The sequence below is a fragment of the Panicum hallii genome, chromosome 8 (assembly GCF_002211085.1).
Source record: "Panicum hallii strain FIL2 chromosome 8, PHallii_v3.1, whole genome shotgun sequence".
In the NCBI taxonomy this organism is placed as follows: domain Eukaryota; kingdom Viridiplantae; phylum Streptophyta; class Magnoliopsida; order Poales; family Poaceae; genus Panicum; species Panicum hallii.
In genome coordinates this window covers 13948643-13975031 of record NC_038049.1, presented here as the reverse complement: position 1 = coordinate 13975031, position 26389 = coordinate 13948643, and the positions used below count along the sequence as shown (strand labels likewise).

The 26389-nt window shown below is 47.7% G+C and overlaps 1 protein-coding gene, 1 long non-coding RNA gene and 1 other non-coding gene across 8 annotated transcripts; 1 reads left to right on the top strand and 2 right to left on the bottom strand.

Moving 5' to 3' along the window:
- Positions 1-5907: 5907 nt before the first annotated feature.
- On the bottom strand, positions 5908-6046 carry LOC112872490. Its single transcript, XR_003224684.1, has one exon. It is a non-coding gene; the product is annotated as a small nucleolar RNA Z247 (small nucleolar RNA).
- Positions 6047-6839: 793 nt separating this feature from the next.
- On the top strand, positions 6840-9150 carry LOC112903203. Its single transcript, XR_003230755.1, has 3 exons — positions 6840-6999; positions 8204-8278; positions 8526-9150. It is a non-coding gene; the product is annotated as an uncharacterized LOC112903203 (long non-coding RNA).
- A 123-nt stretch (positions 9151-9273) lies between these two features.
- LOC112903202 lies at positions 9274-14585 on the bottom strand. Of its 6 annotated transcripts, XM_025972430.1 has the most exons (10): positions 14085-14585; positions 13482-13542; positions 12899-12947; positions 12374-12428; positions 12040-12127; positions 11534-11652; positions 10941-11066; positions 10671-10764; positions 10432-10586; positions 9274-9494 (listed from the first exon to the last, which is right to left on the bottom strand). In XM_025972430.1, exons 1-10 carry the CDS (start codon positions 14460-14462, stop codon positions 9435-9437), a joined length of 1185 nt encoding a protein of 394 aa, XP_025828215.1. In that variant the 5' UTR covers positions 14463-14585; the 3' UTR covers positions 9274-9434. The 6 variants fall into 6 exon arrangements, with proteins under 6 accessions (XP_025828215.1, XP_025828214.1, XP_025828216.1 ...); XM_025972429.1 differs by having other exon boundaries at positions 10432-10764; positions 14085-14582; XM_025972432.1 differs by lacking the exon at positions 9274-9494 and having other exon boundaries at positions 10447-10586; positions 10671-10732; positions 14085-14584.
- Positions 14586-26389: the final 11804 nt, after the last annotated feature.

Sequence of the window (26389 nt, the reverse complement as noted above, 5' to 3'; positions counted from 1 at the left end):
GAGGCCGGGTGGGTTCCAATGGCCATCGGCCTTAGAGGGATGGTCGCGGGTGGCTGCAAGCCCGGCGGCGGAGCCGGGTTGTGAGCGGTGAAGCCGGGCGGCGATAGCGTCGCCGGCCGGATCGTTGGGGATATCCGGTTAAAGGGGTTGGCAGCGGGGGTGGCAACTCGAGCGGCGGCAAGTGGGCAGAATAGGGGCGGCGGCGGGCAGTGGGCGGCACGGCCAGCGTCGAGGTCGCTGCCGGCCACGGGTGGTGGTAGAGGTCGGTGGCGACGGGATGGCGTGGTGCTGTTGTGTGAAAGAAAAAAGAAAGATGGAAGGAAGAAGAAGAACCGTAGAGACTAGAGAGGGACCTTCGTTCGCTGCTGACGAGTAGCGGTGAACGTGTGCCCTCCAGTGATAATTAAAAGATAACTGAAAGCCGAACCGATATACTTGGTACCCAAAGCCGAAGTGGGCGAAACTGAGATTTTCGATCTCAGGGCCAACTAACCGAATAATTATGGTAACTCTCGGTTAACCGGAAAAAACGAGGAGATCAATAAGGCTGTAAGGAATGAGTGTGCGTGGACACACACACGGTGAGGCTAATATGCAACAAGATGCATTCTCTGTAAAAAATATACCCACCCTGTAAAAAATATACCCACCCTGCAGATGCAATCGAGATACTACACCGATTGCAACTGGCGCAAACCAGTTGCAACTAAGATAGACCCGGTTGCAACTGGACTCAAACCAGTTGCAACTCAGACCAACCCGGTTGCAACTCAAAGCAACCCAGTTGCAACCGGACACGATCCAGTTGCAACTGAGAGGGTGGGTGCATTCCCTGTACCATATACATTATAACAAAATAATATATATATTATATAGATATACACCTTAGGTGTAGCTGCACTCAACTAATTACTAAATAATTTTTCAGTAATAACTATTGCGCGCGCGATTACTGAACACCATTTTACTAAGCGTCATTCAATAATTTGGCAACTTGGTTCAGTAAATTTTAGTCATTTCAGTCAGTAATTTGACTGCTGAGTGTAGAATAAATGCTACACCTAAGGAGTAGAATAGTATTACCGTGTATATATATATATATATGTGTGTGTGTGTGTGTGTGTGTGTGTGTGTGTGTGTGTGTGTGTGTGACACTGCAGGGTAAGTGGCACAAATACAAAAATGATCATTACGGGTGCCCCTTTTTCGTACACGGTCCATAAGGAGCTGGATGTGAAATTGTTTTTCGTCATCTTAATTTTTGAAGGGAAGGAAACTGTCATCTTAATTTGACTGCCTATAGAAATTTGGAATTTTTCAGAAGTGGATGTCTGGCTATGAAAAGGCAATTGCCTTTTTTATAAAGGTGGATGCTACCATCTCTTAAAATACCCTTATTTCATGGAAAAGATATTTTCACAAGAGGATGTGACATGCAATTGCCTGTACAAATTTTGCACGTGCGGTTTCTTACCTGCCGATGAAAATCCTCTATTTTCACATTCTTTCGGGTACAAGCGGCTGCGAAAAACCCATGTACTAATACGTTTTATCTTCTATAGAAATGGACAATGGTATATGTAGTGGTGTCTTCAACCCAAGCAAATGCCCACTCATGTTTTGCCCTAGGTCCGCCACGCAAGAATAAGTTAGGATATCATAAAGTTTCCGTCCAAAAACATGTTCTTGATGAAACACGACAACGAGCTTCGTGTACAGCTTTCTCTGTAGTGTGGGCCTCAAGCTCAGTGCCTGATATTGCCTGGTTCCATGACGTCTTCTACGCTGGAGTGCTACTTGTCTTCAGCACAAGGTCAATGATCACGCTTAGAATTGGTGCGTGCGGGGCATACAGTTGATTGTATAAAATACAATCGTACAGTATGTCTACACATAGCCTTTGGAAGATAATTATTGTCCTACGTGCCACGTGGTGTGTGAAATAATTTGTACGTACCTTTTTTAAGAAAAATAAAAATTGATTTCTACGTGGCTGCTCTCTAAAGAAACTGCCCATGCATAATTGGTTTATGCAGGCGGTTTTGTTAACATACAGCAGGTGCATGTAAGAGAATCAGAGGGCTTGAAGCGTGCACTTGACCTCGTGCCGCCTGCGTGTTATATATAGACAGGAAGAGCCCCTGGCGTGGCTTACAAGGTTTCCTAATTACAGAAGATTTGTATTCTATCTATAGTCAAGAACCTTCTAGATACATATGTTACAGATTCATCTAATACTCCCCCTCAATCACAACTTTCCTAAGTTGAGATGGTACTTGAAATTCTCCAACTTTCGTACACTTAAAGCTTTGGTGAAACCATCTGCCACTTGATCTTCAGAAGGAACAAAATCAATTTGAAGTAATTTACTGTTTACCCGTTCTCTGACAAAGTGAAAATCAACTTCAATGTGTTTAGTTCTAGCATGGAACACAGGATTTGATGCAAGATATTTGGCCCCCATGTTATCACACCACAACCGTGCAACAGGCGGACTGGATACCTTTAATTCTTTCAATAAAGTCTGAATCCAAATAATCTCAGCAGTTGCATTGGCCAATGCCTTGTACTCAGATTCAGTACTTGACCTTGATACTGTAGCCTGTTTCTTTGCATGCCATGATACAAGATTATTTCCTAGAAATACTGCAAAGCCACCTGTTGATCTTCTGTCATCGGGACAGCCTGCCCAATCAGCATCTGAATATGCACTTACCAAGAAAGAAAATGACTTGTTTATCTTTAGACCAAGCTTTGCACATGACTTGAGATATCTCAGTATTCTTTTAACAGCCGCCCAATGTACTGTTGTTGGTGCATGAAGAAATTGACAAACCTTATTTACTGAGAAAGCAATGTCAGGTCTTGTCAGTGTAAGATACTGCAAGGCTCCTACAATACTCCTGTATCTTGATGCATCTATAGGACCGAGCGGATCTCCTTCATAAATTGAGAGTTTCTCACTAGTGGATAGAGGTGTGCTTACTGGCTTGCAATCTGCCATATTTGCTCTCTTCAACAGATCATTTACATATTTTTCTTGTGTCAGAATAATTCCATGCTTAGTTTTGGCAACTTCGATACCGAGGAAGTAATGTAAGTCACCTAAATCTTTTAATGGAAAATCATTATGGAGATCCTGAAGTAATGCGGCCACTGCCTCTTGTTTCGAACTAACCACAATTATGTCATCAACATAAATTAACATGAACATAATGATGTCACGCTTGCTGTAATAGAATAAAGAAGTATCGGCTTTGGATCCTTTAAAACCAAGGGCATAAAGTTTCTTACTTAACCTTGAGAACCATGCTCTAGGCGCCTGCTTCAATCCATATAGAGCTTTATCTAACTTGCAGACATAGTTTCTTCTGGAATTGTCCTCGTACCCAGGAGGCTGCTTCATATAGACATCTTCTTCAAGAAGCCCATGCAAGAAAGCATTGTGAACATCCAATTGTCTAATAGTCCAACCCCTGGACACAGCAATAGAGAGAACAACTCGAATAGTAGCAGCTTTAACAACAGGGCTGAAAGTATCTTCATAATCAATACCATATCGTTGCTTAAAACCTTTTGCAACCAACCGAGCCTTGTATCTATCTAAGCTGCCATCTTGTTTACATTTGATTTTATATACCCACTTGCAGTCAATAATATTACGCCCTTTCCGGGGAGGAACCAAATGCCATGTTTTATTTTTCATTAACGCATCATATTCAGCATCCATTGCCTGTTTCCAATTATTATCCTCTAATGCTTCTGATAAGTTTTGTGGCTCACCAGTAGATGTCAAGAAAGAATATCTAACCGTACCATCGGTGTAGCGCTTCTCCTGGCGAATACCACTTTGTAAACGGGTCTTCGGCCTTTGATATAGCTCGCCCCCAGCCGAAGGTGCCGTAGAAGATCCCGGCATGAGTACAGCCGCCGGAGGATCCTGATCGAGCGCCCTCGTGTCAGGTGCACCGGACACAGAATCACCCGCATGCATCGGAGAGGTGGCCGTTGGTCCAAGCGATGTGTCATGGGACGATATGCCGGGCTCAGACTCCTGGACAGATACACCTGCGGAAGTCGTTGGAGGCGCAGGTGAATCACCTTGGGGGTCAGCTCCGCCAGAAGAAGCACTAGGCATCTCTGTTTGCAATGACGGCAATTCCTGCATGACTTGATGCGCTGGGAAATCATTATTAGCAGGATTAATTGAAGAATCAGCCACATGATCACTTATGCTACGAACCCCACTAGTCGGATTTAACAAATAGGTTGGTAGAAGGTTAATTTCATCGTGAAACCGACGACCAGCATTAGGACCAAGAAATTGAAAGGGAAATAGAGATTCATCAAAAGTTACATCGCGAGAAATATAAACCCTTCCAGAATCAGGATCCAGGCACTTAAATCCTTTATGAAACAGACTGTATCCTAAGAAAGTGCATTGCTTGGAGCGGAATTGGAGTTTATGGGTATTGTAGGGTCGTAGATTGGGCCAACAGGCGCATCCAAAGACACGAAGAGAGGAATAATCTGGCTGTTGGTTGAACAGTCGAAAGAGGGGCGTGTCATATGATAGTAATTTACTAGGTGTTCTATTTATCAAATGTGTGGCAGAAAGAAAAGCATCAGGCCAAAATTTTAGCGGCATGTTGGCATGAGCAAGAAGAGCTAGACCAACCTCAACAATATGGCGATGCTTGCGTTCGGCTGCCCCGTTCTGCTGATGTGTATGCGGGCAGGAGATATGGTGTGTGATGCCTACTTGGGCGAAAAAGGGATGCAGTTTTTGATATTCACCCCCCCAGTCGGTCTGCATAGTTATAATCTTACGATTAAATAAGCGCTCAACAAGAGACTGAAATTCTCGAAATTTGGTAAAAACCTCAGATTTGAATTTAAGGAGGTAAATCCAAGTGAACTTACTATAATCATCAATGAAACTCACATAGTATTTGTGTCCACCAATTGATTTGGGCGCAGGGCCCCACACATCAGAATAAATAATTTCTAAAGGATGCTGGAAAATAGTGCTGGAATGAGGAAAAGGTAACTGACGGCTCTTGGCCTTTTGACATGCATCACACACCGAATGTTTATTTGAATCTGCTAAAACAGGAAGATTAAATTGGCTAATGACTTTCTCCACAAGCGGAGCAGCCGGATGACCTAGACGAGAATGCCATCTGTCAAAAGAAATTTTTGTAGATCCATAGGCTTGCTTTATTGTGCGCCTAGCAGGGAGAGGATAGAGCCCACGATCACAGCGTCCCCTAAGCAGAGTTTTCTTCGTTGCCTGATCCTTAATCAAGAAAGAATCAGGGTGAAATTCTATAAAGATAGAATTATCAGATGTGAGGCGATGAACTGAAACAAGATTTTTGTTGGCCTTGGGGACATATAAAACATTATTGAGATGAAGATCACGACTAGGGGTTGTAACAGTAGAATGACCAATATGACTGATTTTCATACCTGCCCCACTTGCCGTGTGGATCTGATCGTGGCCCTTGTACCTGTCATGGATCGATAGTTTCTCCAAGTTGCTGGTGATGTTATCTGTAGCGCCCGAATCCATGTACCAGTTGGTGTCTACTCCGTAGGATGTAGACATTGCACCTGCATATTTTTCTTCTGGTACAAAGTCTTCGTCAAATCTGTACCAACATATATCAGCAGTATGTCCTTTTATCTTGCAAACCTGACACCTAGGTCTGTTGTCAGGTCCATGCTGCTGATTATTTTGTGCGCCTTGATTCTGCTGGCGCTGCCCATTGCTTCGGCCACGCCCGCGAGATGGAGCACCCCCGCGCGAGCGTCCTCTGCCTCGCGCGCCTCGCAATGCACCGCGCCCCCGGTTGGCGGAATTAGCCGAGGAGCGGCTATCAGGCTGGAGAAGATCCATGCGCTGCTCAAACGAGAGCAGCTGGGAGAACATCTCTCCCACACTGATCGGCTCAGTCCTGGCGACTAGGGCTGAGACGATGGAATTGTAGTCGTAATCAAGGCCGGCAAGAATGTAGGAGACCAGCTCGTCGTCGTCGATGATCTTGCCAGCAGACGCGATCTCATCAGCGAGAGACCGCATCTTGGCAACGTATTCCGCCATGGAGAGATTGCCCTTCTTCATTGTGGCGAGCGCGATCCTGGTGTTGACGGTGCGCGCTCGTGACATCGAGGTGAACATGGCCTCGACAGCACTCCATACTTCAGCAGCAGTTTTGCAAGCAGTTAACTGAGACAAAATATTTGGAGTGATAGAAGAGAGCAGGAATCCCAGGACCTGTTGATCCGTAGCAACCCATTCAACGTAGAGTGGGTTCTGCACCTCCTCATCTTTGCCATCTGTTGTCTTCTTCACGGTAGATGATGCAGGGGTCTTTGTGGCGCCTGTGAGAAATCCTTCCAGGCGTGCGCCCCTCACGATGGCAAGCACTTGCATCTTCCATAGTGCATGGTTGTTCTTGGTCAGCTTCTCGGAGACAGCTTGGCCGACCAAGGGATTAATGGCGGCGGCGTAGGAGGTTGACATGGTGGAAGATGGATCTAATTTTTTTTATGGCTCTGGTTACCATGTAAGAGAATCAGAGGGCTTGAAGCGTGCACTTGACCTCGTGCCGCCTGCGTGTTATATATAGACAGGAAGAGCCCCTGGCGTGGCTTACAAGGTTTCCTAATTACAGAAGATTTGTATTCTATCTATAGTCAAGAACCTTCTAGATACATATGTTACAGATTCATCTAATAGTGCAAATTGTATTTTGACGGGCGGTTGTGTACTTGTGTTACTCAAACTTCAGTAGAAATGCTATTTCCTAATGCTAACTTGGTCTGCAGATGGGTGAGCTTGAAATTGCTTGGGTAGATGCAGAAGTCGAAAAAGAAGATGAGAAGCTTATTTTGAATCCCCCATCGTCAACACCACCACTCCACAGGCCAATTCTTGTGGGCGATCTAAAATTAGCTGATTTTAAACAATTCCTGGAAAATGAAGGTTTTCAGGTATTTCTTTTTTCCTGCTATGGTGTTGTTTCTGAGTTTTCAATGGATCATTGTACCTTAGAGGTGGGCATGAGGTATATTTTATTAGGGTTATTTCAGTCAAATTCCGAGGGGACCAAATGTGTTGAGATTCAGGTCGTATTAGTATGTTCAGGATTAGCGTACAGCATACTTAAGGATTTTGGATGGCCCTTCTTAGGAGCACGCTTTTTTTTTCACATAGGCATAGATGTTGAATACCAAAGCAGCAGGGCCGTCCCTGGAGGGGGGCAAGGTGGGCGGCCGCCCTGGGCCCCCAAATGCATGGGGCCCCCACATATGTATGTAAGCAGCAGGCAGCAGGCCTGCACTTTTAGCCTCCGAGAGATCACGCAGCAGGCCTGCACTTTTGGCCTTCGAGAGATCACGCAGCAGCGCTGAACGAGAAAACAAACCGTCGCAACTCGCAACCCCTAATTCACTCGATCGCACGCGCCGCCAGCCGTGAGCCGTCCTCCTCGTAGAGTCGGCAGTCGCGGTCGCTGTTGCCCGTTGGCCGCTGCCGCTGTCCCGTCGCCCCGGCACCCCATCGGTCAGACGGTCTCGAAGCCACGGAAACAAAGATTGCCGGCAGCCAAGTCATTGACGCCGCCCGGCAATTGGATTGAATAAGGATAAAGGATCAAAGGTAAGAGTAAGACACTAATAGAAACACAAAGTACGACAACATTGATTTAATATGTTTGTTTTTATTTTGAGATCAACAATGACTCAAGAGAGATTAAACGGTTTGGCAATTCTATGCATCGAAAAGAATTTGTTGCATGAGATTGATCTCAATGGTATAATCGATGACTTTGTATCACAAAATGTTAGAAGAAATTTTTAGCATGCTATCATGTAACAAGTAAGTGTTTATGACTATACTTTATATTTGTTATCTTATAAACTTTAAAGCATTATAAAAAAATTATTGAATGTTCAATAATATGTGTTTATTATTATTATATATACATAATATATATACACATATTGATAGATGAGGCCTCCATATTGCATTTCGCCCTGGGCCCCCAAAAAGTCAGGAACGGCCCTGCAAAGCAGATTGGTGTTCATATGGTTTTCTGGTTGCTAATGTTGAGTGGTCACTGGGCAGGGCTAAGTGATCTCTGTTGATGCATACTGAAGCCATTGATATACGCCACTAAGAAAACCCTTGCTGCAGGTTGAATTTGCTGTTGGTGCTTTACAGTGCGGCGGAAACATCACGTTGCGCAAGATTGTTGGTTCTAGCCAAAAGGTAGCTAAAGGAACTAACATTCATTAAGGAGTAATATATTTAGTCACCCATGTACATGTTTTTGCAAACTTGGATCTGCTGCCGTTCTTGATGGACAATGGTCCAGATCTCAAGACTAAGCATGGCGAACTGATACTTCGATTTCTCACCAAGAGTGCTGACAAGGATGCAAGAGCGTATATAGCTCCATGTAATCTTGGTTGGTTTGCGCATGACTTAGATGGCTAATCGTGATGTTCCATTGCAGGGCAGCACGGGGTCACAGCATATCGTGATCCAGGGTGCCCTTTGCGAGGACTATTACAAGATCAGGAAGCTTCTTTATTCCAAGTTCTACTTGCTGTGAAGTCAACGGGCGCTTCATTTTCCGTAGTGCGTTGCTGCCGTACAATGGTGCTGCACAACTGATGAATGTGAATCTTCATAGACCGACAAACTACTGCTGTGGGAACCGAGGAGCTATTTCAGATTTTTAGTTGGATCAGCGCACGCAAGAATGTGCCTGCCCATGCCTGTACGGCTGGGCCTACCGTTAGATTGTAGATTTTTAGAACACCAGCTCCTGTGTATATGTATAATTGTATATGGTGATAACCTGGTTAGTTGTATATTACCACGAACTTTCTGATCTTGTTGTGTGACTGATACAGGACTCACCGCACATGGGTCTGGGCTATGAACGTTTGCTGTTATCAGGACAACAGAAAACCACATCTCAAATCATAAAGATCAGAATTGGCAATCCATGTACTCTTCGCAATATCACAACCTGATTACTTACAGCGACATTTTTTTTATTAACTGCCGTGATTCACTTAAGCGAGCAACTGTAATAAGCTCATTGTCACCCTGACTATCTGAAATTGCTGTTTCCAAATCATTTCAGCGAAGAATGGTCACATTGATCCCAAGATAAACTTCAGAGCTACAAAATTAGTAACTTTACAAAGAACGTCCTTAAGCCAGATTAATTGGTTATCACAAAATGGCAAAAGTACAATAAATATGCAGGAAGCTGACATAAACACATGATCATTTCTTCTACATTGACAAAGACAACTATCTTCAGTAATTGGTCATTCAACAAAACACTTATGCATAGAGGCGCTACAAATGAACAACTCCGCTGGACTGCTATATACAGATCATGATCTAGCTAGTGTTTCCATCCTTTAGAAAAGCCTTCTGGGGTGTAGGGCTCCAAGAATCCGATGAACTGCAAATGTGGCAATCAATCAGTTACATGATTGAACATATAATCTGGAAATTGTAGCAAGCGGAAGTTTTGCGACGCATGATAATTGTTGATTATAGAAATGTTGTTGGCATCAAGTCTACGACTTCTCATTAGCTGTCCATGCGTGTCTATCAAGACACAAGGAATACAGATCAATAGAAAAACCGCCAAGGTCGTCAGGATCATGTGTGAACATTAAATTATCAGCCATTTGTGCTAATTTATATAGGATGTGGTCCCTCGATTGGATCCCTTTTGGAATCTTCCAAAACCAGATGTCAAGTGAACAACCTAAGTGCTCATCAACAGTCCTACACCAACTTTACAGCAATGTTTTCTTTACTCCAGTATCTCTTCTTTTAGAAAATTAGCAAAGTAGCAATGTGGCAATGCTCACGTGGTCAACAGCAATCATTGTGCAACTTATGAGTATTACTTTTGTACTTCTTGGTGTCATAATTTCTAAACAGTATTTTTCCAGCTTGTTTTGAAAATTTTTTCCTGCTTCTAAACAGAAGTCGCTAAGCAATTTTGAAAAGTGCCCAAGAAGAATCAATAGTTAACTGACTATTACATATGAACCAAAATTTGAAGTCTGCAACTGGCAAATTAGAAAAACATTTCTTATACATGCTATTATCTAGGGATTGTGGAAATGAAAAGGACAAGGTAAATTATTGAGTGCCTGGCCTTCATCGACGGAGTTTACTAGTGATATCAGCTACAAACGTGTGTTGTAAACATCTCCACGGTTTTCAATTTCAGAAGCTGGTACTAGTACAGAAAAGGGAAAATTGATTTACTTTACAGCACAGAATTTGAAAACCACAACTAGGGGTTTGAGGTACAACATTTATGTACATCAGCATCCAAGAAACATCGATCATCTCAATAAATAGGAAACTACTACTTGTACCTTTGCACCATCTTGAGACCATCTGGCGCCATAGCCTTCATGCACACGGATTTCAAAAACAGGACCATACGGTTGAGTCAGATGAACATTCATCCAGCAACAATCACGTAACAAACAGTCAATGGCTTCAGATGCGAGTTCGTTTTTGCTGGAATCTGAAGACAAGCAGTGCAACAATAAAATAGACCATAACAGTAGCCTCCAACAGGCATGAGTATCAAGCTGGACCATATCTTTACCACTTCCACTAGCGTCGCCCCACCATCCTTTCGTGCTCCTGTGAACATGTTTGGCCAATGCCCTTGCAGCATCAGTTAAAGAACAACTTTTCACCTCCAGTAGAATAAGACAACCAGTCTTAGGTGAAAGAGAAATTTTAAGTGCTGAAAATTTTGTAATATACAGGAACAAGATGTTTGGATGGGACAACATGGAAATAAAATTGGCAGAGACTAGTAGGAGTTGAACTTACATTTTTTATTTTTTTTATAAGGTAGAGTTGAACTTACATTTGGTTGGTGTAGTCTCATACAAGATGATATCAGTGCAGATCTTGGAGGAGGTAATCCATCTGGAACTGTTCCAGCTGTTCTGGCCATACCAAGTAGTCGACCCAATCCATCATAACCCAATCCCTGAGAAACATAAGAAGTGAAGCAGAGTATTAACCTCTTAAAATATTGGCAAACTGCAAGTACCCATATTATGATTATTCAAGATGATGGCAAGAAAAAAGGTCCCTACAGCGCTTTTACCCACATGTGTAGAAACTTCAACCAACAATCTTTTTCATCTAATATGCAAAGAGGAAGGTGAGCTGGCTTATGCTGAGTGTATTCATCATGGTCGCTGTTAAATCATTGATTTATCACAAGAAAGTACATCCATAATTATTCTTAAAGTTTTTATTTTTCATTTTTTTTGTTCCTTTTTCCTCTTTTGTTGTTTGAGGCGTTTTTCAGATCCTAATTGTACTTATATGGTATGCTTGTCCTTTTTCTTCTCTCGTTAAAAAAAGGGTACATCCATAATGATAATGAATAAGTTGGCAACATGATATGTGGAAGAAATTTTGGACAAAATTCTAAAGAGTGGCACTCACAACAAGAATATCAGTCATAGTTGTGTAAGGCTGAGCTGATGGCTTTGAAACAGATATTGCTAAGACTCCATAAGACTTTTCCCTTTCCTCTGTATAGAATTTCCTGTATACTTTGACACCTGCAAAGAGAGAGTTAATCCTACTGTTGAGGAATCTTCCAGATCTTTGAATATCATTTTCAAAAAAAAGAGTGGATACTCTTATCAAACTAATTGTCATTAGCTACGCTGTGCTGTGCTTGAATTATTTAATGAGTACATTGACACTGTACTTTGTTCCAGATCTCGAGGAACAAATGCACTGTATCGATTGGAAAGTCAAGGCATAAAAAATGCAGATTAAGATCAAATTCACTATAAGCAGCAAGGAACAAATTCACAATAACAAGCAAGGACATCATTTTCTAAAAGCATTGGCAATGAAAGATCAAAGATGCAGACTACATGAGAGTTGACCGAGTTTCAGAAGAAAATGCACGAACCACTTCAATAAATTAAACTAATTACCTTCTTCTATTGATGAAATATCAGGAAGGACATTTGAGATTATCTCTGCTTGCAGCATCTCAGAGAATGAACTGTATTTCTTAACTGCCTGAAAAGGAATAAGAACATTTATTGAATGTCTGCATTGATTAAGAAATTAATTGCATATTAAGTATTCCCAAACTAAAATCCAATCTATTTTTTCATAATTGAGTTTTCCATAGGCATTTACGTTTCACACAGAAAGTAACATTTCTTCTTCTTTTGCTTAAGGATAAGTTATTTATGTATGACAATGAAGTAAAAACATAAGTAAACATACTAAGAAGAGGTAATTATGTAGAAAATAATCTACCTCAACGTTAAGCAATAGGCATTTATTGAATAGCAGCAAAGAACCTTGTGTAATCCTGGGACAAAGAGATGTCAAAGCATGCATACATGAATAGATGAGCACATTTGAGTACCACATTTCAGTAATTTTAGGAAAGCTTTTTACATTGTAAGGACCATATATATAGGCATCGAATTAGTAGGTTTTGTTGGATATTTGATTGAGCTTTACAAACTTTAGTAAGCATTTATAAAGTTCACAAACTATCGCAACATGCAATTTATCTGCTAAGTTTTTGTCTGCAGAATGTGACATCCCCAGGCCAGAACAACCTGGATTTACACTATCCAAAACCCAAAAGTATTAGGAAACATAAAACTAGACTAGATTTGTTTCCATTTTCATATATATTGATATACTTATGGTTCATCAACTTGATTGTGAGATTTTATTGGGTATAGCAACTATGAGTCTGACTGTAAACTTGATACACCATATATCCAGCTCAAACATCCATAACCATCTATTAAACTCAAATGAGCGTACCGGTTGTAGTTACCAGTCGCTAACCTCCCTTCAACTGTCTTGGCTTCGGCTGCAGGAATACATGCTTTAAGTTAGAAAAGGTGGTCATTAAGGAGGTCCAAGGAAAGTGTTATTAAAATAGACACTTCATTCAAATATAAATCATTGTCTTACAGATTTTCCCATACAAGCTGTCATCCACATGTCCATTACAGAAAGCAGAAAATAGAATATACTACATTTATTACCTTACATCTTCACATGCTTGTAACAGGAGTAGATCTAAGAAGTAATTGAGCATGATTTCAATGTACATTGGTCTAACTTATTATACAGAAACTCTGCCTTACAATAGCTATTCAAACTATTGGCCAAGCATTGCCCGTCTTGTTAACAGATGAGTGCAAATAGGAATCAGGGAATCATTATCGATTCAGATCATTGGTTTCGTAAAGTGCACAGAAGGAACAGAAAAGGACAAACGTTTAAAGACTGCAGAATAAAAGCATCACAAGGGAAGAAAAATACGAATGTGGTTTGACGTTTGGAAATGAAAGAAGAAATGCAGGCCACACTTGACTAGTAGATAAGGATTTAGAGTTACCTCTGAGTTGAGTGAAGTATGGTTCCTGAACATGCAGCTCAAAGTCGACAGCATTATACATCTAATGCATAGAAAATGACAAATAATCAGTCACAGACAACACGAAAAGGGGTGCCCCCAGCCAACAAAAAAGGCATCCATATTGCAGGAAAATAAGGATCATGACTATCCTTGCAGTATTCCATTTTCACTATATTGCTCAGCTGACACTGCCCCAAAGGAGATATTATGTGCAATTTGCAAGATTCAGTTCCTATAAATAACTCATGTACACTGGAAACAGGTTACCCTGCTCGTCCTGTATGGTCATAAACAACTGATGCTACTGCTAAAAGTTAGTCTTAAACTTTGCAGCAAATGCATGGCTCCCTCCTAGAAAATTATGCCCGCTGCCATTGTCCCCATGATTACTGACATATATACTAGAGAACAGATTAGCCTCAGATTTTCTGGCTTTTCATGTAGCAACTAGCACACCAAATTCTACCGAATAAAGTCACGGCATCTCCTTTCCAGTTTTTATAACTAAAAGATCCATGACTAATGCCACAGAAAACAGCTAGAACTAAAGCAACGAGAAGAGACAGAGCGAAGAAGCTTTACCAGCTTCAGCTCGGCGCCTTTCTCCAGCAACACCGCCTCCCACTCCTCCGGTCCCTCCTCCGCAACCGGGATCCTGGCCACCGCGGGCGGCCCCGGGAGCCGCCCCTCCTCGAGGCACTGCTCAATACCCGCCGCCAGCTTCCCGCACAGGTCGCCGTCGTCGTCGAGGAGGCGGGCGCAGTAGGAGGGCGAGAGGGGGAAGGCGGCCGGGTCGTGGTCCGGGTTGCCGGCGCCGGCAGCGTGGGAGGAGAGGACGAAGCGGAGGAGATCGCCGATAGCCGACGAGAGGGGCACGCTGCCGACGCCCGGAGACTGCGGGCGCGGCGGCGCCGGCGAGGCGGCGGGGTGGGAGATCGCCATTTGAGAAGCACTTGCCATTAGGTGATATTTTGTGGGAGGACTTGCCGCCGGGTAAGAAAATGTCTGGCTTGTCTGACGTCGTCTGCGTTATCTTGCGGATCTGAGATGAGTTTGGGACTGTTGGCCCTCCATTCGAGGCCCCTTTTGCTCTTTGCATGTTAAAAAAGGCTCCTGTACTCCAAAGATGATAGAAAGAGAGGGTTGGTGGGAGGTAGGGTGTATATTTTGCACCTCTAGATCACTTTTAAACCATTTTAATCTCTTTTAGCCTATGTTAGAGGAACTGATCGTCTCATGTGGCCTAAAATTTAGATATGCACTTTTAGCCCATCTCCAAAATCTAAAATAGAGCTATAAAAATGTAGGTCTAAAGTTTAGATCATTGGAACCAAACAGACTCTTTAACGCAACGGCGACACTGATATCAAAGTTCTCGTATTCTTGATTGGATTTGTTCAATCCCGCCTTGTGCTGTCGGGGTATCCCGTATTCTTGATTGGATTTGTTCAATCCCGCCTTGTGTTGTCGACGCTAATTTGCATTCTTGGCTTCTTGCTCCCGGCATTTTAGGCTCGATATCGATGGCATCATAATGGTATTTTTCATTTGCATTATGTTCGATTACTGATGCTATTTTTTTAGGAATAAAATCTGGTAAAATCTCAAAAACTATTCCCAGTAATCGAAACTTATCATTTTTATTCTCACACCTAGGAATCTCTACGGTTATTGCAAAGTGATTGGGATTCGGTGGCTAATAGGTGGACTTGATGGCTGAGACTCATATCAAACGTCGTTATAATTACTCATATCACGGATTCATTTCATGATATCTTCTTCCGTATCAATGCTCTTATCTGGTTAGTTAGAACTTAGAACCAATGGTTAGTTGAGATTAGCTCGGTACCGTAGTTAGCAAGATAGGTGTTAGCTGGCAAGGTCAGAATTGTGAGTTGAGAATCAGCTGAGCTTGTTAGATCACTTAGATAAAATTAACTCGATAGCTCTAGATAGGTGATCCAAACAGGCTTTAAATTTGATGTTACGTTGGAATCAAATCATTTGTTCTCAACTCTCTCTTTAGATAAAAATTTATTGACTTTAGTCGTGTGTTATGTTGACAAGCAATATATGAATATATTGGGATTACAATAAAGATATATAGTTCTAATACCTAAATCTCTTTTCTAGTTACATGCAAAAATTACAAGTCCGTCAATCCATATCTCCCAACTAGCAAATGATTTAAGTTCAGGAATGATTTAAGTTTAGCAATGGTGGTTTCACCATTGCCAGATTTGAAGAGATGGTTGATGGAGGTAGTTTGGCCTACGGAAGAGACAACAAGGACATCACTAGCTAGGGCAACAAGGGGGTTGGAGAGTTGCCAAAGAATCAGGTAAGAGAGGTGTAAGCGTCTGGATGGGACAGATCCGTATATGCTTAAGAGCATCTTCAGCAATAGCCTCTACTTAAAGTTCGTTCATACTTTCTTAAGTTGGGGCTAGCCCCAACTTTTTGAGCTCTATTTCTATGTTCAACTTCAACAATGGCATCTATATTTCAGCCCTACTTTTATTATGGCAGGTGGGACCTATATGTGTCAGTGTCTAATAGTAAAAAAAATATGTCAGTGTCTAATTTTTTTCCTTTCATGACATGTGGGACTCCTTCTCTCTCCATCGTTTCTCTTTTTTCCTCCCGTCAAGATCTAGAACGGCGGAAGTCCGATGGGGGCCGCGAGCTCTAGGAAGAGGCGGAGGATGTCTGTCAGTACATACGGGCAGGGGTACCTCCTGCTAGGGTGTCCAGACCCTTAGCGTCTCGCTGTCGCCTTACAGGCGTGAGTGCGATGGTGTCCGGCTCCGGCGTGTGCGCCAAGCGCATCGTGGTGGACGCGTGCCACCGCATGCTCGGCCGCCTATCCTCGATCATCGCCAAGGAGCTACTCAATGGCCAGAAGGCCATTGTAGTCCACTACGAGGAGATTTGCCTCTCCGCAGGCCTAGCCCGTCAGGAAGTCATCTGATAGACTGTCCACCCTGGTGGACAGAGGGCTTTCTAAGCCCACATCCTTGCCCTTTGGGAGCAGGGACCTACGGTCCGGACCTGACAGCAGGGACCATGGTCTCCGGACCTCCCCCCTAAGCTCACATAGGTCCGGCGCCCCCCACGTGCCCATGAGGGCAAGGTGCGTAGGGATGGCCTCCACAGGTCCGGACCCCCAGCGGGCCCGGCGCCGCCACATGTGGAAACCAGACCCCTATGGGCCTGTCTCTCCAGCCAGCCTCGGGGGCCCGGACCCCCAGGGGGTCCGGCACCGCCACGTGCCACCAAGGTGGCGACTCTTGGGTCGGCCCCTACCACGTGCCCGTGGCAGAAGGCCCTTCGCGGAGCTCCAGCCCAACTACCGCATTAAATGCGGGTAGGTGGGTTGGGTGCACCCGAGTCAAAAGTATGGCCTGCCACTGACACACGGGGCAGGTAGGCTGACACCACGGTAAGCCCGCCTGATCTAAAGGCAGCGCATCACTATGCTCCGCGCGCGGGCAAGCGGCGTGTTGTCCTATCATGGCGCCCCGCGTGTGGGTAATGATGGTTTGCAACAGGTGAGCCAAGGCGTGCGCTGCAACAGTACGCTCGGAGGCAACGGCACGGCGGGTCAGCGTAGCTTCCTTCGCCTGTCAGAGAGTTCAGCCCAACAGTGATAGCACGTCTTCCACTGTTGGGTGACACTGACAGCGGTCACTATGCAGGCAAGGCTGCACACGGCCGTATCCTGGCTGTGGATACGCACATCAACTTCCCGATTGGGAGGACTACAGAGAGGAGCTGGAGATGAAGATCTTCATATCTCTCATAGAATAGACTCCTGTTGGCCGGGTCCACCTGTCGGGGCCCCGCTCAGTGTAAGCACCTTCCTTGGACTATAAAAGGGAGTGTGTGTCGGTGTTTAACCGGCCGCCCACCGAGGGATATATCCAAGGTGGTAAGTTTTGGGTGAGGAGACGCCGAGATTAGGAACTCGAAGGTGTAAGGAACACAAGACTTTAGACAGGTTCGGGCCGCGCGGAGCGTAACACCCTACGTCCTGTATGGTGGTTTGTATTCCTTTGGTGTAGAATGACCTAGTGATCTTCTGTTTTGAGGGGGGTCCCTGACCTCCCTTATATATCCGAGAGGTCAGAGTTACAAAGATGCTAACCAACTCCCGTCGAGGGATCACACCAGAACACATCTCGAGTAGATCCTCTCCGTGTTGGTTAGCTCTATCTCCTATTTAAATGGGATAAACAAGAGATAAACAAAATGAATAAGAGATAAGACGGGCTTAATCTCTTAAACTACATAACGTGCCCAGCCCGGTGGCCCCGGGTCTGACAAGCCCCCGAGCTCTTCGTAGCTGAGTACTGCAGGCTTATCGAGTACTTTCGAAGCAGTCTTCGACTTCTTCTGATGATTCGTCTTGAAGTCCTTCTTCGAGTACTTGTTTGGCTGCATCGAAGCTATGAGGTGCTCATGCCCCGAATTTCTGTTATGGTGTGCGATTTAAAAATCGCACTCCATATGGAGTAGCCCCCGAGCCTTAGGTTGAATCGGAGAATCAGGCTGAGGGTCCCACTTGTCTGCAATCCTCTTTATCCTTCAAAGAAATTTGAAAAATAAGTAGTCGATGCCACATACCCCGCAGCCCCCGAGCCTTGAATCCAAGTCCACAAAATTTGGAGATAAGGATCCAACAACCGTGGCATGCAGGCTAAAAATGACAACTTACCAAATTACCGAAATGACGGTACAGATGATGGATATTAGATGAGTAATTCGAAAAAAATGCTTTTTTCAGGCAAACAAACCCTGAAAAAATGATTAATCGAATATCCAATCCAAATAATCCATCAAACGACCCCTCAGATTCAGAATATTCTCGGAAGTGACTCTTGAACTTCAGAATAGTAACTTTTCCCCACCCCGCTGGTTATTTAACCCCGCGATAACTGTAGGAAAAAACCACGCTTTCAATCTGCATTCCATCAAAAGCCACCGAATTCCCCAATCCGAGCCAAGCACCGCCGCCTCCCCCCAAGAAAACCTCCCACTCCGACCTCCCCGCCCCTCTCCCCGCAGCCCCCGAGCATCTCGTGGCCGGCGCATCGGAGATGGCGTCCAAGAAATCAGAGATCGAGGAAATGAAGAAGGATGCGGAGCCAGCGACCGCGGAGTGGACACACAATAAGTGCTCCCTCAACAATATGAAAAAACTGGTTTTCGAGGGGTTGCTGCAAGAGCAGAACCTTGTCAACTGGTGCCCCTCGTTCCGTGAGCCCTTCCCCATGGAGAATGTCAACGAAATCGTCACATTCTTCCATTTTGCCAAACGGGGATTGGCCCTCCCCACTTGTTCCTTCTTTCGTGGCCTTCTTTACTACTATGGGCTTGAACTCCATCACCTCAACCCGAATTCCATTTGCCATATTTCCATTTTCATCCACTTCTGCGAAGCATTTCTCGGAATCGAGCCCCACTGGGATCTGTTCCGCTTCCTCTTCCGCATCAAACCCCAGCCTACCACAAAGAAACTTGCCATGGTGGGGGGCACCGGCATCCAACTGCGACAGCAGGCCGGCCTAAAATACCTTTCATATAAATTCCCCTCAAACCTTCCTGGATGGAAAAACCTATGGTTTTACATCGAAAACCATGCTCCCCACCTGCCGACGAAGTCGAGCAGACCGCCAGTGGTGAGGGGGCAATGAAACCTTGAACCCTCCGGCATGGAGATGATACAGGTCAGAGAGCTGCTGGAGGCCATCGAGGCACAGAAGAAGGAGGGAGTGACCGGCGCCTCCGTCATGTTCTCATTTTACAAGCGCCGCGTCCAACCCATCCAACAGCGTTGTTGCCTGGGCTTTGAGTACACCGGCCCCACTGACCCTTCTCGCATGTGCACAGAGGAGGTGCCAGACGAAGTCACGCTCCAGCGAGTTCAGCGGGTGCTGCTGGACGTGAACGCCATGCCGTACGTGCCCACCTTGTTCTCCGCGCGAAATCCGCCCCCGCCGGTAAGTATTCGACTTCTTTCACTGAAGAAATCTGCTACTGCACCGGTGCTGAACTGAAGAACTTTCTGCAGGGGCACACGGAGCTGTACTGCAGCTACCCGCCGCAGCCGGACCTCCCCCGAGCATATCACCTCCTCCCTTCTGCAGCCACGGCAGCCAAGAAGGCTCGCCTTGCTACGGCTCAAAGCCGCAACGAGTCCGCCGAATGCGTGGACTCGCAGGCGGGGGAAGAAGCCGAAGGAGGACCACGCCCTGCTGCCGCCGTTGCCACCAAGACGGCTCGCCTTGCTGCGGCTCAAGGCAGCAGCGAGTCCACCGAATGCGTGGACTCGCAGGCGAGTGAAAGAACCGAAGGGGAACTGCGCTGGGACAACTCCTCCGACCAGAGCGTGGAGTTGGCCGGCGCTCTACCACCGGTGCCGAAGGGCCAGCGTCAGATGCGCAAACGCAAGGCCCAAGAAGTTGAGTCCTCCAGGTACTGAGTTGCTATTTTGGCTAGTTGCCAAGTATCAATGATGCTGAATACTGACAGTATCCACTTGCAGTCTTCCTGCTCCGCCACCCGGGACTGAACCCGAAGGGGTGGAAACAGGCCCCACCGCCGCCGCTGCGGTGACAATTGCCGTGGCGGGGACCCCTCCATCGGCCGACCAGGCCTCACCATCAGCAACGGGCATTCCTCGACGGGCTTGGCGGGTGAAGAAGGCCGCCAAAAAGAAGTCGACACTGTGAGTTGTCCTCCTGTCGCTTGAAGATCTTGCTTTTGCCCACTTGGATAACAATGTCTTTAATGTCATCAGGGCGGTGAGCGCCGTACAACTGCAGCTGGAGCCAGGCACGGCTGTAGCGGCCCCAGAGCCATCAACCCGCACTGATCCCTCCGGTGCGGAGCCTGCCTCGACTGCTGCAGCCTCCGAGCCCTCGGCGCCCGGGGGGCCAGTACCCGCGGAGGTGGCCCCCGAGGCGGATGCGGCGCTCCCCGACTTGCCGTTCCCCGAGCCCCGACAAGAGGGAGCCGGACCCAGTGGCGGAGAACAAGTCGAGATCCCTGATGCCGCTCATACCGATGGCACAGGTATGCGCTTACCCGCCCGCGACTGGCTGCCGAGGTCTGGGCATAATGTGTTGACCATGTTGTATGCTTGCAGGTGTCCAGCCGCCGCCGTCCGGGGATGCCGCCGGACCCTCGGGGAGCCCCCGTGAGGTGTTGAGGGCCGGGCCAGGGCACCAGAACGTCATCACCACCGACCTGGTGGATGACCTCCTGCTGTCGGCAGAGAACCTGAAGACCTTCAAGAGCACCTTCAAGGAGTTATACGACTTCTCCATGGTAATACTCGGGTAATGTTCCAGATGTGCACATTGGAGAGTTGTTGAGGACTCATTCTCCCCCTTTTGCACAGCATGTAATCACCAAATCCCAGAAGAAGTCAGAGAAACTCCGCGCGGTCGTGAGTGACGCGCGAGAGCTAGCTGCCCTGGACAAGCGCGTCTCCGAGGAGATTACCAAGAATTGCTATCTGCAGCGAGAGCTGGACATGATGAAGCACGAAAGAACTCGAGAGACCTGGCTGCTCAAGAATGACCTGAAGAACCTCGAGAAGGCCAACTCTGAGCTCCAGCAATAGCTCAAGGAGCAACGAGCAGAGTACCAGGAGCAGCTCAAGGCAGAGAAGAAGGCGCAGCAAGGTAGGCCCTCGCTCCCTTCGAGTACTTTTCCTTAGTAACTCCCCTTAGATGCTGAAGTACCCTTACCACAGAGCTTAGGAAAATAACGAAACACAAAGAGGAGCTGCTTACTGACGTGAAGAATATGCTGTATCATCGTACAGATGATGTCGAAAGGCTGCAGAAGGTGATCGGCGACACTGAACGTCAGTTCGTCGACTGCCTTCAGCAAGTCAAAGCGCTGGGCGAGAGGGACGAGCAGCAGCGCAAGGAGCTGGAGGACCTCCGGGGGGCCGCCCAGGAGCTGGTGGACATGGTGGATCCGCCGGAAGAAGGCGAAGCATGCCCGCGGCCCCTACTGGAGCGACTCCGCGAAGCCCCGAAGAAGATGCTCAAGTTCCTATCCGAAGCTCCAGTTGCGTGCGTGAGTAATGCCCTCGCCTATGTAAAGTCCTTCTTGCTGTTTTCATCATAAAGTCTCTTCTTGAGGCCGTCAATGATCAAGCCGTTCACCCTTTCGACTTGTCCGTTAGCCCTGGGGTGTGCAACCGAGACATATTTAACTTCAATGCAAGCATTCTCGCAGAACTCTCAGAACTGGTTCGCCGTGAAGTTTGACCCCAAGTCCGTGATGATGGAGTTGGGGAAGCCGAAGCGATGCATAATATTTGAGATGAGGTCGACGACCCGATCTAGCGTGAGCTTGGCTATCGGCTTGTACTCGATCCACTTAGTAAACTTGTCGATAGCCACCAGAACATGGGTGAAACCGCCTGGTGCCATCGTGAAGGGCCCGATCATGTCAAGACTCCAGCAGGCAAAAGGCCAGGATGGCGGTATGGTGATGAGGCTGTGAGCTGGGACATGCGTCTGTTTGCCGAAGAATTGACAATTTTGGCACCTGCGCACGAGATCCTCCGCGTCGGTCACTGCGGTGGGCCACCAGAAACCGGCTCTGTATGCTTTTCCCACCAGTGTTCTTGAAGCCGCATGGTTGCCGCAGACGCCATCGTGGATCTCCCGCAGTATGTTGTAGCCATCTTCCTTTGTGACGCACTTCATGAGAACCCCTGACCGAGCGCCTCGCCGATAGAGCTTGCCGTCGACCAGGACGAAACCCTTGCTTCTTCGCAAGATGCAAGCTGCGTCGGCGCTCCTGGCATCGATTCCTGCTGGTAATCGCTGATCTCGAATGAAGTCGATAAAAGCCCCTCGCCAGTCTTCCTCCAGCACCATAACCTCTCGATCGGGTTGTTGGGGACCCGCGTTGATGGCTACCTGCGGAGAAGACTTGATGGATGGCTGTTTGAGCTCCTGGACGAGGACTCCCGGTGGGACCTGGGCACGCGTGGACCCCAGTTTGGACAGTGTGTCCGCGCCAACGTTGTGCTCCCGCAATACATGATGAACCTCCAGGCCGGAGAATTTGCTTTCCAACTTGCGCACTTCCTGCACATAAGCATCCATTGTCTCCTTGTTGCAATCCCATTCCTTGTTGACCTGCTGAACAACAAGAAGAGAGTCGCCATATACAAGTAGTCGCTTGATCCCTAGTGATATCGCCAAACGAAGCCCGTGAAGCAAAGCTTCATACTCGGCTTCATTGTTGGATACCGCCCACAGGATCTGAAGGACATATTTCAACTGCTCACCTCGTGGAGAAATAAGCAGAACCCCAGCACCGCCGCCGTCGAGCTTGAGGGACCCATCAAAATACATGGTCCAGTGCTCTGGCTTGTCCACTAGAGTTGGGACTTGATTCTCCCTCCATTCGGCCATGAAGTCGACTAGAGCCTGTGACTTGATTGCAGTGCGTGGCTTGAAGTCTATTGACTAAACCCCAGTTCCACTGCCCACTTGGATATGCGCCCCGTGGCATCTTGATTATGAAGAATATCCGCCAGCGGGAAGTCCGTGATCACAGTGATCTTGTACTTGTCGAAGTAATGGCGCAGCTTTCTTGATGTGATTAGGATTGCATACAAAAGCTTTTGAATAGCAGGATACCGTACCTTGGATTCGGAGAGGACCTCGCTGACGAAGTAGACAGGCCTCTGCACTCCAAACGCATGGCCTTCTTCGCCTCGCTCGACTACAATAGCACTGCTGACGACATGAGTTGTTGCCGCGATGTAAAGTAGTAGATCCTCCCCTGGCAACGGTGCTGTGAGGATTGGAGGTGGCTGCGCTCGAGGATGGCCGTGACCCTGGCGATGTTGGCCACCGGAGTCCTAAAGCCCCGCTCGCTTGCGGCGGCAAACTCAGGGTCGAGCTCGCGATGCATAGATCGCCTTCGCTCGTTAGCTCTCCTCCGCCGAATTGTGCGGGCCTTGTTCCTGGCCCTCCGCGCCTCACGATCAGCGTCGTTCTCGTTACCGGCGTTGGCCGTGATCTCATCTTCGGAGATCACATCAAAGTTGTCGATGGGAAGATCCCCACCGTCCTCGCCTTCTTCGGCCATTAGCACCTGGCGGGAGGAAAGCTCATGAGAACTTTCGTCGACTAGCTCTGTCGACCCCTCCGCCGCGGTGGCCAATGGCCTGCCCTCTTGGAAGGGCAATGGCTCGAGGTGAGCCACAAGCCGGCTCTCTGCTTCGAGTAGATTGGAGAGCATCATGCCCCTCCAATGCACAATGTGCCCCTTCGGTGAGGAGGTGATCACCAAATCACTGGGACCAAAACAACCCGAAGCCTCCCGACACGCGGTGGCTTCAGGACTTCCATCCCGGAGCAGCAGGTCCAGATCCTTCTCTAACATGGAGAGGGATCCAGATGCGTTGGCCTCCTGAAGATCAGTGGCCGGTTCGCACAAGCCGGGTTGAGTCCGACCACGTGAATCCCTAGATTGGAACAAGTCCAAACCAGGGGAAGTTGTCGCGACACCAGAAGAAGTCGAGCTTGGAACAGATTCCACCTCGATCTATGCCGCGGAAGCATGGAGCGGCAAGTTGTCGAGCTCGTCGACGAACTTGTCAAGGCCGCTGCGAGGATCCGCAGCGACGGTGTTCGGCGTCATGTCGACGAGGAATCACTGAAAGTTGCCCGCACCATCTGCGATGCAAACCCACGAGCCAAAAACGAATGTCGTACCCTGAGAGGGAACTGACCTGATGAAATTGAAAGATGCCATCGAGCTCGCCGGTGGATCTTCGACGCGTCCCCCTACCTGGCGCGCCAGCTGTCGGTGTTTAACCGGCCGCCCACCGAGGGATATACCCAAGGTGGTAAGTTTTGGGTGAGGAGACGCCGAGATCAGGAACTCGAAGGTGCAAGGAACACAAGACTTTAGACAGGCTCGGGCCGCACGGAGCGTAACACCCTACGTCCTGTATGGTGGTTTGTATTCCTTTGGTGTAGAATGACCTAGTGATCTTCTGTTTTGAGGGGGGTCCCTGACCTCCCTTATATATCCGAGAGGTCAGAGTTACAAAGATGCTAACCAACTCCCATCGAGGGATCACACCAGAACACATCTCGAGTAGATCCTCTCCGTGTTGGTTAGCTCTATCTCCTATTTAAACGGGATAAACAAGAGATAAACAAAATGAATAAGAGATAAGACGGGCTTAATCTCTTAAACTATATAACGTGCCCAGCCCGGTGGCCCCGAGTCTGACAGTGTGCACCCGTTAGAAGGGCAGGTTCATATGAACACAAGTTCAAGCTAAGTTGCACTCAGGCATACACAATCAATACAGCTCCCAAGTGGATGTAGGGTGTTACGCTCCAGCGGTCCGAACCACTCTAAAATCCTCGTGTTTTTCCTGTGTTCATCCGCACATCGACTAAGCGCTCCTAGGTCTCCTCCAAACCCTTCCTTAACTAGGATTAGGTGGGTGCATTCCACCACCCGGCTGGAGATTTCCTCCGACATTTGGCGCGCCAGGTAGGGGACTAAGTTTGGTTTGCGCCTGGTTGAAGCCCAAGACCATGATGGCGCAGGAAAATGGTCACCACGACCTCCTGTTGGGTGAGGAAGTGGCATCCTCGATGCCACATGCCTCACGCCGTCTTGCATCCAGGGTGGCGGCGCGTGCTGCTCTGCAGCGCGCAGCGGAACGGGCCACTCATGGCAGCCAGGGAGTTGCTCCGCAACCCTCTTGGTGAGGCGGCTTCGCCTGACGTCCAGAGGCAATGGCGTGACGACGTCGATCGCCTCCTCAACCTGGCACGGGTTTCCCCAAGCTCAGCGGAAGGGTCTGTGTCCAGGCAACGCCGTCATCAGGGCGGCGCATCCGGCTCTGTGCACTCACCATCAGTGAGGAGTGCACGGACCGAGGACCTTCGGGTGGAGCTCAACCGCAGGCATGCGGGAGAGGATGCCCGGATCTCCATCGAGCGAGCACGCAACCGTCGACTCAACATTGGGGGTCGAGATCTTTTGCCCGAGCTCGATGCGGCCGTGGCCAGGCCGCAGGGACTTGCTCAGGCACCGGTGGCGGGTGTGGGCTGCGCAGCGCTCACAGACCACCTTCGCGCGGTCGCTTGGCCGTCCAAGTTTCAGCCCCACCTGCTGAAAAAGTATGATGGGTCCACCAATCCGTCAGAATTCCTGCATGTCTACATCACCGCCATCACGGTGGCTGGAGGTAATGAGGCCGTCTTGGCAAGTTACTTTCATGTAGCCTTGACCGAGCCAGCCCGGACTTGGCTCATGAACCTCACTCTGGGGACCATCCAGTCCTGGGGTGAGCTCTGTGCACAGTTTACGGCAAATTTTGCCAGTGCGTACTAGCAGCATGGTGTGGAGGCCCACCTCCATGCCGAGAGACAACAACCCGGAGAAACACTCCGGACCTTCATCTCCCACTTCACCAAGGTGCGTAGAACCATTCCATCTCTGATGCGTCCATCATCACGGCCTTCCGCCAGGGGGTCCGAGATGAGAAGATGCTGGAGAAGCTGGCGACTCATCAGGTGGAAACCATCACCACCTTGTTCGCCTTGGCGGACAAATGCGCCCGGGCTGCAGAAGGCCGTGCATGGCATTCTGCACCTCAGGCAGGACCCGCTCAGATGAGCGGGCCCAGTGTCGCTGCCCCTGGCAGCGGCAAGAAAAAGAACAAGAAGAACCGTGGCTTTGACAAGCCACGGATCGGGGGTCCGGCCGTCGCTGCTGCGACGACCGGGGGCCAGAACCCCCGAAGCAAGCACCCACGTCAACAGCGCACCGACCCTGGGTCGTGCCCTATTCACCCTGGGGCTCGCCACAGCGCC

Bases quoted from the DNA above. Each gene is read 5' to 3' on its own strand.
- LOC112903202 (XM_025972429.1), bottom strand. From the start codon at position 14,462: ATGGCAAGTGCTTCTCAAATGGCGATCTCCCACCCCGCCGCCTCGCCG. The intron at 11,653-12,039 runs GTAATTAGTTTA...CTCTCTTTGCAG, and splicing joins TATTTCATCAATAGAAGAAG to GTGTCAAAGTATACAGGAAA. The intron at 11,067-11,533 runs GTGAGTGCCACT...TATGTTTCTCAG, and splicing joins CTATGACTGATATTCTTGTT to GGATTGGGTTATGATGGATT.